A 12,023-nucleotide genomic window follows, 5' to 3' on the forward strand; every position below is an offset into this window, starting at 1 on the left:
CACACTGACACCGCTCCCAGTGAACATTCCCGGTCCGGGCACACACTGACACCGCTCCCAGTGAACATCCCCGGTCCGGGCACACACTGACACCGCTCCCAGGGAACATCCCCGGTCCGGGCACACACTGACACCGCTCCCAGTGAACATTCCCGGTCCGGGCACACCCAGACACCGCTTCCAGGGAACACCCCCGGTCCGGGCACACACTGACACCGCTCCCAGGGAACATTCCCGGTCCGGGCACACCCAGACACCGCTCCCAGGGAACATCCCCGGTCCGGGCACACACTGACACCGCTCCCAGTGAACATTCCCGGTCCGGGCACACACTGACACCGCTCCCAGTGAACATCCCCGGTCTGGGCACACACTGACACCGCTCCCAGAGAACACCCCCGGTCCGGGCACACACTGACACCGCTCCCAGGGAACATCCCCGGTCCGGGCACACACTGACACCGCTCCCAGGGAACATCCCCGGTCTGGGCACACACTGACACCGCTCCCAGTGAACATCCCCGGTCCGGGCACACACTGACACCGCTCCCAGGGAACATCCCCGGTCCCGGCACACGGACACCGCTCCAAAGACCATTCCCGGTGCGGGCACACGCTGACACCGCCCCCAAGGCAGCCCCGCCCGCCGCCAGCGCAGTCGCCTCTCAGCCTCATCCCGGAAGAGCTCCTGTTTCCCAGCGTGCCGCGCGCGCTCCTTTCCGGCCGGAGCCCGGGCAGGGTGAGTGTGGGCGCGGGTTCGTCCCGCAGAATCCGCCTCCATCCTCCGCGGAGACCCCGCAGCGCGGCGGGAACGCGGCCCGGCCCGGCAAGGGGGGCGGCCCGGCAAGGGGGGCACCGCCTGGGATCTCCCGGCGCGTCCGCGTTTGGCGGGAATGGGGCCCGTGTCCTGCCCTCCCCAGGCCCGGAGAGGCCTGCGGGACTCATGGGACGGGGATACGGCCCGTGCTGTTGCCCCTGGGAGGAGCCGCTTTGGCACCGTCGTGTTCATTCCGGGACGGGCTGAGCTGCCCTCCTGGGTCGCCTTGTGGAAGGAGGGGGTTTGGGGCTGGCCAGGAGGCCGGTGTTAATGTGAGGTGGTCGAAGAGTCTCAGATGTGCTTCCTGCTCTTCTCAGGGAGATGGAAGTAAAGCATCTGTGATGCTGGAAGGTTGCTGCGTGAAGCCCGCGACTAGTGCGACCCCGGGGGTTAATTAAGCTTAGGTTTAGGTTTCTGAATGTGGGAGTTGTGTGGTTTGTAAGGGGCTGGGGACGGGGAAGGTCCGAGGTCTGCGTTTGATGTGTGCACGGTGCCTTTCAGGGTCGCTGAGATGGCTCCCGCAAAGAAAGGCGGCGAGAAGAAAAAGGGGCGCTCTGCCATCAACGAGGTAGTAACTCGGGAATACACCATCAACATTCACAAGCGGATCCATGGCGTGTAAGTTCTTTCTATCAGCGAAATTCGCCTTCTGTGAAGAGGCATTTGGAAGTGGGTTCGGTACGTTTTAAAGGGCAGAGAAGGGCTGTCCTTACAGCATGGTGTTTGTGGTCCCTTGTGCCTCGGTTGTGTCCCGAGGCAGCGGCTCTGTACCTGTGCAACGCCAGACTTGGCTTGTGGCTGTCAGGAACAAGCCTGCTTCTGTGATTGTGAGTGTTCCAGAACTTAATTGAAGTTAGGTTGATTTACTTCTGTGCACAAGTTGTCGTTCTTTTCCCAAGCAAGTGCTTAAACTTCAGGCCACCGAGAACATTTCAGAAATTTAATACTGCTGTAATCAAATGGTTGGTTTCATGTTTAACACGAAATTATGTGAGGTGTAAACTGGGATATGATTTGGGTTAAAGGATATTTGTTGTGTGTAGGTAAGAGTAGCTTTTTAATCGACCGAATGCTGAACCTCATGAAACTGTTGTGGAGAAGCGCTTCAGAAGAAACTGCATTGCCCTTGAATTCTGAGTATGCCTGCAGTCACATGGAAGACACCATCCAAATCCAAACAATTGGTGCAGTGGCTAAAGTTAACATGGGATAGGAGAGAAATGAGGCAGTGGAGTATTGCAGAACCGTGGCTGAGAATGGGAGATAGTGGTACTCTTCAAATGGCATTAAGATGTTCTTGCCTTGCGTATTGATTGGCAGTTCAGTCTGTTTTAATGCTGATGATTATGATGTTCACTTTTGTTTTGGGGCATGGTATGCTAGAGCTGAAATGCTTTTTATTTAGCACATTTCTAGCACAAAGTATCAACAGCAGCATACACATAGTATAACTGAATATAACCCACTGTGGGACCTCGGGCACTACTGGCACAGCCCCGTGTTACAGTGTGGGTGTAATTACATATGGCAAAATGCTCATGGTGCAGCTCTTACTTCTGTTGTGAATGCCCAGTCCTGCAGGATCTGGCCATAGTGGGCATGAGACTGGGGGAAAAAACCAGTTCTCATGGTGGTATTGGTGCAGTCCTGATAGCATGAAAGAAAGCAACCATCAAGTACTGTTCAGCAAAAGCTGATACTGAGAATAACATCAATTTTGTTCTTCTGCTGTTTATTTCAATACTGATACAGTTCAGTCATGTTTATGTTATCATCATTGCACTGCTTTTCTCATAGGGCTTTTATTCAGAGTGTCTGTGAAACTTCTGATCTCTTCAGTGTTACTGAGATATTGAAACTTGTTGACATTAAAATGAAGGCTTAAGATCCAGGAGATCTTGTGGTTGCAAAATTTTACTGAAAATATTCTACCTAAGTATAAGTGGTTTCTATTAAAAGTTACCAGCTGCCTGACAGGGTAAAGGTCCAGTTGTGCTGGTACAACTGTTAGTCTGCTCTTTAACACAATGCTTTGGGTTGTATGGAGAACACATGGAATGAGTGTCTAGTGCTGACAGTGTCCTGAAGTTAAAGAAGTGACTCTTGTGTTTGTCCCAGGGGCTTCAAGAAGCGAGCACCACGCGCTCTCAAGGAAATCCGTAAATTTGCGATGAAGGAGATGGGTACTCCTGATGTTCGCATTGATACCAGACTGAACAAAGCGGTCTGGGCTAAAGGAATAAGGTGGGTTTTTGCAGTTTCCCTTACTGGGTGAGGAAGGACACCAAGGATTGGGAAAAACTATATACTTCTTGCAGTGTTTGCATTTTCTTTGCAAATGCTTCCTTCTCGCGGTGTATGCACCAACCTAATCTTTCTGTCACCTCTGTGTTCTGGTCAGCTTTCCTGGGGTATTTGTAAAAAAGCTTTGGTAAACTCTGGGATTAAAAGAACTTCCTTCTACTTCTAATAAGAATAAAGCAAAAGAAGGAATGCAAGTTTGGGGGTGGAGGGCAGGGAAGAGAAAGGATTGGGATATTGTAATACTGTAGTACCTTGATCCCTGTTGTAGCAGACAGTTTTTATAAACCTGAGCTTTTAGTGATACCTACAGTCCCAGGCTGTGTCTGGGATATGTCTAGTGTATCTGAACAGGATTAGGTTTTGAAGCATGCTGAACTGATAAATGCTGCACAAAAGGAGGTGTGTTTTAAACAGGGCCATTAATCTTTTCTTGTAAGTACAAATAAATAAGTCGTTTGGGGACCAAAAACTACAGCTTCTGTTAAATCACTGCTACAAAGGCAGCTGATTTGACATATGTAAAGATGGTCCAAAAGAACTCCTGTGAGGAGTGGGACCTCTTAAACTCTAAAAAAAGGTTGACTGATCTGGATTGCTGCTTTGAGAGATGCACTGGATACCCGTGGATTTAAACCATATCTTCTGGGAACTGGGTCCGTAAGTCTAGTCTATGACATACATAGAATGCTTTGCCTGGCATTGTGTTTCCCACCTTTCCTTCAAAAAGCAGAGTGGGAGGATGAGACCAAGTTACTGGGTCTTACAGGCAGGGGTTCTCTGTCCTCCCTGTTAAACTGCCCAGTATGTAAGGAGTGAAGAAGTAGCAATGTAACCAGGAGACAGCATAACTCCAGAGCTTCGTAGGGAGGCTGCTAACCAAGACTTCCTCATGTTAACTGGTAAATCTGAAGTCTGTGGAGCAAGGAGTCATCATATCTGTCTTTCCAGTGTGAGTGCAGTTTTTACTAGTTAAAAAACATAATGTATGCAAAGTAAAATACCTTCCTCTGGAAGGATCAACAGAGGCTAAAATCACTATGTTGCCTGGTAAGATAGTGATCTACATAAAGTAGTGAAAAATGCTTTTGACTTTGACAAGAAGGGAGTAAAGGAAAGCAAGTTCCTGTGTCTTAAATTTCTATGTCCACTGCTCTTGAAAAGGTACAGCAGGGAGGAGGAAGTTCCTTCAGATTTCTGTGGAGCAAAGTAGTCTGAGCAGGAGTTTCCTAAAATCTTGAGTTCCTCTGAGGTGGCAGGTTATGTGAAAAACAGTGTGGAAAAAAAATTTTGTGCCATCCTTCAACAGTGTATTTTGGGCATTATTGGGTGAGAACACTAAGCTATTACAAACAAAATCATCTGAACAATTTAGTTGTTACTCCATGGGCTTTGTTAGGAAGAAATGATGATCAGTTTTGTGCCCATAACTAAGATCTAGGTTCAGGCCTGATGCTCACTATAATTTCCACGATTTCTGGCATAAAGATTAGGCAATACTCTGACTTTTGACAGAGTCCTTGGGCTTTCAAGGTAGATTGTTGGGGTTTTTCCTCACTATCTTACATTGTAGTAAGAAGTGCTTGTTAGTAACAGCTGCTTGCTGATCATGTTCACTTGCTGATCATCTTCATGATGTATTTCCTCAGTAGTGGACTGATGATGCACTTCTGACTTTATGCTCCTATTGGATTATGAATTCATCTTACTCAAGGCTCAGTTAAATTTTACCTTCTAACTTTAATAAAACCAAACCAAACAAAAAAAAATAGCTCCTCTAAGGCAAACAGTACAATCTCTTAAAGTACAAGATTTTGCTCTTGCTATGATGCTGAGCAAGAACTTTGCTATGAATTCACGGGTTTCAATACAGACTTCACTGAAAATTGATCTGCCATCTTAATTCTAGGAATGTTCCTTACCGTATCCGCGTGCGTTTGTCCAGAAAGCGCAATGAGGATGAGGATTCACCCAACAAGCTGTACACTCTGGTTACCTACGTACCAGTCACAACATTCAAAGGTAAGGAAGGTTGCATGCATCTCCCATGCCGTGTTTGAACAAGAAGCAAAGCAGGACAGCTCCTCCTGCATTGCAAAATTCAGGTGAAAAGCACACTGCAAGAGTGAAACCACTGGCTTAACTGTAGAGAACAGAGCTGCTGGTTTGCCTGCTCCATATTAAAAAAAAAGGACAGAATTTAGTGAAATGATCATGTAAATTTTGAGAGATTGAAAAACACTGGCCATTGTTGTTAGGGTGGTTCTAAGGTTTGTTTTCCCATGTAAAGCCTATTCTCTGATGTCAAAAGCTCAGGCAGGTTGAGCCCTTTCTGGTTGTCATCTGAGAAAAAAAATTCCATAACTACAAGTAAGTTTTTGTTTTAACGTTTGGAGAAATACTTGCCTATATAGTTTGCTCTTCCAGAAGCAAGATAGCAAACTAGCCTTGAAACAGTAGGTGTACTTCCTTGGGAAGTCTTCCATATATATAACAGGTGGTGATAAAATGTCTTGTTTTGCAGGTCTACAGACAGTCAACGTGGATGAAAATTAAACAGATTTTCATTACAATAAAAAGATAAAAAGAAAATATATTCTTAAGCTGCTGTTTTTATTGTCCAGTCTGTTCAGGCTCTCAACTGTGAAGTATTGAGTTGGAACAGGTACCAGCCTTTTAAAGTTTCTTGCTTTCTTTGAATTTGAACACAATGGTGTAATTTTCTTAATTAAAGATACACTAGACTTACGTTACATGTGAATGGAATAAGGAGATTCAAATGTTCTTTGTGGGTCCTGGTAGGTTTGTTTTGTTCTGGGTATTTTGTTCTGGTATGTAATGACCCTTTACACAGGTATTTTAAGTTAAGGCCAAGTTTGTTTAAAAACAAATCAAGAAAAACTCATCCAAAACTGATAGATCAATATTTCATGTATGTAATCTCATGTGTGAATGATGTGCCACACTGGCCTGTTAGGCAGACTCGGTGGGCTTCTCCCAGAGCAGCTCTGTGTGCTACATGGAAACGGGGTTCTGATTAGTGAAATAATTGTGATCATGGTACCTCAGGGGATTTGTTTAATGCACTAGGGACTAAAGGCACTTAGCTTCCCCAAATCAGTGAATACTGTCAATGCCAGTCTTGTAAAAAAGGGTTTATTGAAAAGTGCATGTTTTCACAGACCTATATGAGAAGCACAGTCCATGTACACTTAACATTTCAGCAAGACATAAAAATTGGAATACAATCAAATATATTAAAATAGTTTCAATTACCAGCATTGAAACAGTTTTCAGTATTAGTGCAAAAAAAGGCAACCAAAACAAACTGTGGACAGCAGATGAGAAGTGTTTTCCCCTGCTTAAAAAAAAGACAGCTGGAGCCAGCCTCTGCTCTCCCAGTGCGGAAGAGAGCTTCAGTGTCTTCACACTGTAGACAGATGTTTCCTTTTACATTCAAAACAAGAACATAATAAGTCAATGGCACAAAACAAACCTACACACCCTTTTAGCTTTTAAAGCTCTTGAACTGAAAACCACAGACCAACAAATTGTTTACCAGAAGTCCACTGCTAACTGAAAGCCTTTTACAGTATGTCCTTTGGCATAATTTCAGTGCATTTCATTTTTGAGATGTTTGCTGCTACTGCGTGCTTGGTTTTGCATGTTCACTCCGTGACTGGCAGCTCAGTCCATTTGTTCTGAGACTGTATTGATTTAGCTTTGCATTCTCAAGCTTTGGTTTCAGTTCTAAGGGTTTTTCAAAGAAGTTAACTAATGATTGTTCGGTCAAGAGGGAGGCTAAAATATGTTCAAAAGAGACAGTCCAGTCCCCCTCAGTCGCAGGTGAAGGTTGAGAGTCTTTGTGAGGGGTCTTCACAGTGTCAGTAAAAACAGCATCCTGGTCTGAAGTGGAGGCCTCGGGCTGTAAGTCCTCGGTGAACTCGTCTGATCCACTCCCCAGGCTGATGCTCCTTTGTCCTACTTCTCCAATCTGAAGTAACAGTGTGGTCACAGTGGCAATGGCTTGATACAAATCATTCTCCTCTGGATCTTCATGAAACATGCTATACAACGTTTTGCAGAACTGAATGAACTCCCTCTGTAAAGGATGAAAAACCAGCATCAAAGTCCTGAACAGCCATGCTAAGGATCACTGGAGGAGTCAGGTGCAGCCCGGTAGTGCAAAGGCAGGTGGAATGCTGTGTACATTTATATGCTCTTTTATGACTTCTGCCTGCTTTTAAAAGCGTTAGTGAAAGGATTTCAACCCCCACTGCTGCTAGGAAACCTTGTGCTGAAATCAAACAGGGAAGAGGGCAGTGAAGTATTTTGGTGCCCTGATGAAGGAAATCAGGACATGCCAGATGATCTAAGGGCAAGTGAGATACAAGGCAAGGGATAATCCCTTACTGGTGTCTGCCACACAGCGAGTTACAACTGAAGTAGCCATCTACAGGCCTGCAGGCAAACTTCCCTTCTGCTGTTTCTCTCCCCTCTTTCCCCAGCTGTTCTAAAAAAATTCTGAGATCTTCCCTGCCCAGCCCCTTTCTGTCTCTCCCTTGCTCACCCATCACAGATTATTATCAGGCTAGAGAGGATGTTTCCATATATCCTGTAATGAAAGTCATGAGCCCTCAGTGAAATGACGCCTTTATGAGATCATGAGCCTCTGCAGAGCTGACAGAGTAGGTACATGCCACCAGTTTAAAACTTTATTTAGCAACAGGAGCACAGAAGGGATTCTGGGGGCAGTCACATCTTTCTTTGCATGTCTGTACATTTGTTTTATTAATATGGGGCGCTTTTCTCTCCAGTAGATTTCCTTATGCCAACAACACAGAAAGCTAATGGCATTAGAAAACAGATGGTAAGATTGTTACAGCCTTCAGCTGTTCTCCTGCAGTTCTAGTCAAGTGTTTGGCTAGGACAGGGCAAGTTCCAGGTGTGGTGTACTAAGAAGCTCCTGGTTTGGTGCAGCGGAGATATGAGAAGATGAAACAACAATGTACATTCCTGGGAATTCTTGGGCTTGGGAGGAGGAGGGCTTTTTCCAGCCTACATAAGCCTGTTTGCTTGCATCTTCTGCTGCAGGTGAGAGTGAATCTGAAATTCTATTCCCCAGCCAGTCTGAGCAGAGGGAACTGCTAGGAACGTAGTTTTTAAAAAGTGAAAGTTTTTAAACACCTGCTCCCTGGACCAGAGGACCCCAATCCTCAGTACCTGAAGGACTGAATCTAAGTTCAGGCTGAAGTCATACTTCATGACAGAGAGCCAAACTTGTATTCAATCATTTCGAATACACTTCTTTAAAACAGTACAGCCGCTAAGGTACATACCTGGCTCATTTTTGGCAATTCCTTTTCAGTTTTAGTATCCTTTTCTTTGGCTAGATCCTTCAGCATCTGCTTCAACTGCTTTTGGTAATCTACTGCATCACCTTTTTTTGGAGCAGACATAAAAAGGAGAATTCATTTTCAAGTCACTGGAGTAAATTTGTATTTCAAAATAAACCCCAGAGAGCAGAGATAATAGGGCACGGATCAAAAGTGGAAAGCTGGTTATCTCATATACACTCGCATTAGAGAAGCAGTCTGGACATACCGTTTGATTTCCCAATGACCAGTGGTCTTGATGTTGACAGCAAAGGATTCTTTAATGATGACTGGCTGTCTCGTTCATTTTCTGTGAGAGCTATCAAAAAAAAAAAGTGACAAATGTAATCCTTTGGATTCTGCATGATGTTTTTTTATTTTTGTATTTGAAGAAAGTGAAGTAATTGTGCAAAAATGTTTTGTAAACACTTTTAGGTACTTTTATTATTTCATTAAATCTTACTGTAAAATTATGTTACTGTAAGACTGGTGCTGCAATTGGAAGCTTGCCAAGAACTGCACATTTTAATTAAAAACTTTGCAGAGGAACTACCACAGAATTTTGTCACCTAATCCAAACTGGATCAAGATATACAAGGACATCCCTACTGTACATGGAGTACAAGCTATTCAAAAACATTATTTCAGTTCATATTTTGTCTGGAAGTAACCATATAATTGGCTGCAAAAGATCTCTGAATGCAACAGATATGTGAGCTTCAACATTGTAATCTATAAATTCCATCCAAAAAGGTTCCATTTGTCATTAATGGAGTAATTTGTAGAATGCAGTGAACGCAACTACAAATGCACATCCTGTATGCTCGCAGTTGGAAGGAAGCAAGGTGGGGTTCCTCATTAAGCAGCTTTTTCCCAAAAGTAAGAGATTTTTTGGGGAAAGTGAGGTATTCATAACCTTTCAGATTTCTTACCCGGTGGGATATGCAGCTTGTATAGTAACTTTATCTTTTCATTCATTTCTCCGTTATACATAACATCTGCAAAGAAAGAAAGAACAAGAAGGAAGTAAACCAGAGCATTTACTTCCACAGTTTAAAATAAATCAAGCATCTCTCTGTGCACAGAGGATAATTCTTTACATGGACAATCAACATATGGCCAGTGTATTACTTTAGGCTGTGCCTGTCAACGAGGAACTGCAGGTGACAGCCATCTGTTTTGGTCTTTGTTCTTCTAAAATAGACTGTGACCACCTAATCCTATGGAGCTTCAGCATCATTTAAAAATATCAAGGAGGATGGCAGGCAATCTAGTAAAGGCTGTTTGCTGCCAGAGATTTACAGAAATGTGAGAGGGGAGAGACAGAAAATGTTGGGGACATCATATTCTTAGTATTTCTCCCCCTTCAGCCCTTACTGCTGTTCTGTAGAGTAAGCTCAATGGAGATAACTATTTCACGTGTAATATAATTCACACTTTCAATGACCAGTAAAAATGAGATTCTAAACTTTGAAATGCACTCAAATACTGTGAGAACTTCGAATTTAAAGTTGTATCCCTCTAAGAATCAACACTAAATAAAAAGAGAATACAGGGTGCCTTAGTGTTCACATAAAAAAGTCTAAAAATCCAAAGTGGCAAGAACACAAAACCATGGCTTTTTACTGAAGCTTTGAATGTTGATTCAGTTTTTTCCACTTGAGGTCAGGCAACAGTTGAGATATGGCACTTTCTCTTCAGACAGATTTTGGACAGGCAGTCTCACCTATTAGGACAGCTGGTGGCCTCAAGACCAACCCTGGCACAGCCCTCAGTCACTGCAGGCCAGATTGTTTTTGTTCTGCTTACTGTCAACATGTAAGGCAGGCAGCAGTCAGCTGTGTAAGGTTAAGTCTTCAAGAAGCAGTTTCAAAGAGGTACACTGAGATTTCAGAGGTATACTCAGAGCAACAACTGGGTAGAGAGGATTTCCTAGCATTCTGTGCAGACCCAAGTGTCATTTTTAATTCATACAAGATTTTCAACAAAATTACTGTTGTCTGAGAAATCAAATATTCTAACACCATATTCAGTTATGTCCTTAGGCTGTCTTTTAAATCAAATTTCAGGTGATTGGAACACAAAAACATCAGTAAAGGTCACTGATATGGATAATGACAAGCCCTAAAAACCATGCTCTCTGCCTGTCAGGTGGCATTTTAACACTGCTGTCTCCCCCCCGTGCCACCCCCTGCTCTGCCCCCTGCCCAGCCCACAGTGAGCCGATACCCAAGCAGCTGGCGAGCCCCTTGAACTCGATGAGCCGGTCCCTGTTCTCATCCAGGAGGCGGAAGGTCCTGTGGGCGAGGAGGTCGGTGTGCTCCCCGCAGGTCCAGGGCGAGAGCAGCCGGTAGAGGCTGGCGAACTGCTGGGCGTCGATGCGGTACTGCTCGGCGTACGGCCGCCTGGGGTCATGGCGCTCCGACACCACACTCGTGCTTTCCCAGTAGCACCTGATTAAATGCTCCCTCTAGGAGAAATCGGAGACAGGACAGCGGTTGTTGTGGGGCGCAGCAGCAGAGAGCACAACCAGCAGAAAAGGGCATTCACATCAAACTACGCTGTAACGTGCTCGACATTCACTCTGTGCAAGGGGTCACAGTGATACCGAGACCAATTCTGTGTGAAAAAGCAAATCTTTCATCAGAGCAGCCAGCCACTCTCACAATTTCCTATGGACAATTAATAAATATGAAGGGAGACCGGGCACTTCCTGAAAAAAGTTTGCTGTGAATTTCACTACTGAAACTGTTTAACCACATCTGACCCAGGATGTCCCTTACCAGCCAAAGGTACAGAGGGTCACAAAAAATACAGAGTAAGCATAGGCTTGACCTGCTCATTTATTCTCCCTCAGACCTCTCCATTTGGATACTGTACCTATTAGTCTTCTGCTAGGAACAGGCAGAACAAAGAGTCCTAACAAAGCAAGCTGTCCCTGGGGGAGCAAGGGAAAAATCAAAAAAGGAACCACTACCAAAAAATGAAATTAGGGGAGTGTGAGCTAGTCAAAGGTCAAAACCAGCAGCGAGGAGCAAGAGGGAAGCACTGAAGAACAAGCCCCAGCAGCATCATCTTACAACCACTAATGGAGGCAGGATACAGCTGCTCTTGGCAACAAAGCTGTGTAACACTAACGACATACCACAGAGTCATATTCTCAGTATTTATGGCTATGGACAATACACAGAAGAAATGGTCCATTACGGGAAATAATTAAAAGCTTGGACCTCTAAATCAACTATAGTTGTATAAGCTTAGATGTCCCTGTCTCAAACTTTATTGTAAATTTTGTCAAACATCAGCTTGACAGAAAGGAGCTGAAACTGCTTCTAGTTAAAAAAAACAAAACAAAAAAAAAAAAAAAAACAAACCAAACTATTAGAAAATTGGGAACAAATGGCAAGGACACAAGGTTGTTGGGTTTAGGGGTTTTTTTCCCCATGGAAAAGAGAGTCTGCCTTTAAAGAGCATTAAGAGAATGGGATTGAAATACACTGCCAAGCTCCCAGTGAGCAGAGGTACGTAAT

General features: G+C 44.4%; 2 protein-coding genes across 3 annotated transcripts in view; one reads left to right on the forward strand and one right to left on the reverse strand.

The window, feature by feature from the left end:
- Positions 1 to 663: 663 nt before the first annotated feature.
- Positions 664 to 5,811, forward strand: RPL31 (ribosomal protein L31). The gene is made up of 5 exons (XM_082277751.1): positions 664 to 739; positions 1,319 to 1,435; positions 2,936 to 3,061; positions 5,028 to 5,140; positions 5,643 to 5,811. The coding sequence occupies exons 2-5, from the start codon at positions 1,329 to 1,331 to the stop codon at positions 5,672 to 5,674; spliced, it is 378 nt and encodes a 125-aa protein (XP_082133877.1). The 5' UTR covers positions 664 to 739; positions 1,319 to 1,328; the 3' UTR covers positions 5,675 to 5,811.
- Positions 5,812 to 6,277: 466 nt separating this feature from the next.
- Positions 6,278 to 12,023, reverse strand: part of TBC1D8 (TBC1 domain family member 8) — a 48,548-nt gene continuing 42,802 nt past the window's right edge. For both annotated transcript variants that reach the window (XM_082278279.1, XM_082278278.1), the window contains exons 16-20: positions 10,723 to 10,963; positions 9,426 to 9,491; positions 8,723 to 8,812; positions 8,458 to 8,558; positions 6,278 to 7,220 (exon numbers count right to left, since the gene is read on the reverse strand). In XM_082278279.1, the coding sequence (XP_082134405.1) occupies positions 6,762 to 7,220; positions 8,458 to 8,558; positions 8,723 to 8,812; positions 9,426 to 9,491; positions 10,723 to 10,963 (957 nt within the window). In that variant the 3' untranslated portion in view covers positions 6,278 to 6,761. The remainder of the gene's footprint in view (positions 7,221 to 8,457; positions 8,559 to 8,722; positions 8,813 to 9,425; positions 9,492 to 10,722; positions 10,964 to 12,023) is intronic.

The sequence above is a fragment of the Coloeus monedula genome, assembly GCF_965178545.1.
Source record: "Coloeus monedula genome assembly, chromosome: 3".
In the NCBI taxonomy this organism is placed as follows: domain Eukaryota; kingdom Metazoa; phylum Chordata; class Aves; order Passeriformes; family Corvidae; genus Coloeus; species Coloeus monedula.

What these genes read in the sequence shown, in the direction of transcription:
- RPL31 (XM_082277751.1), top strand. Translation starts at nt 1,329, where the DNA reads ATGGCTCCCGCAAAGAAAGGCGGCGAGAAGAAAAAGGGGCGCTCTGCC. An exon ending in GTCTGGGCTAAAGGAATAAG is followed by an intron (nt 3,062 to 5,027) that starts GTGGGTTTTTGC and finishes TCTTAATTCTAG; the next exon opens with GAATGTTCCTTACCGTATCC. An exon ending in ACCAGTCACAACATTCAAAG is followed by an intron (nt 5,141 to 5,642) that starts GTAAGGAAGGTT and finishes CTTGTTTTGCAG; the next exon opens with GTCTACAGACAGTCAACGTG.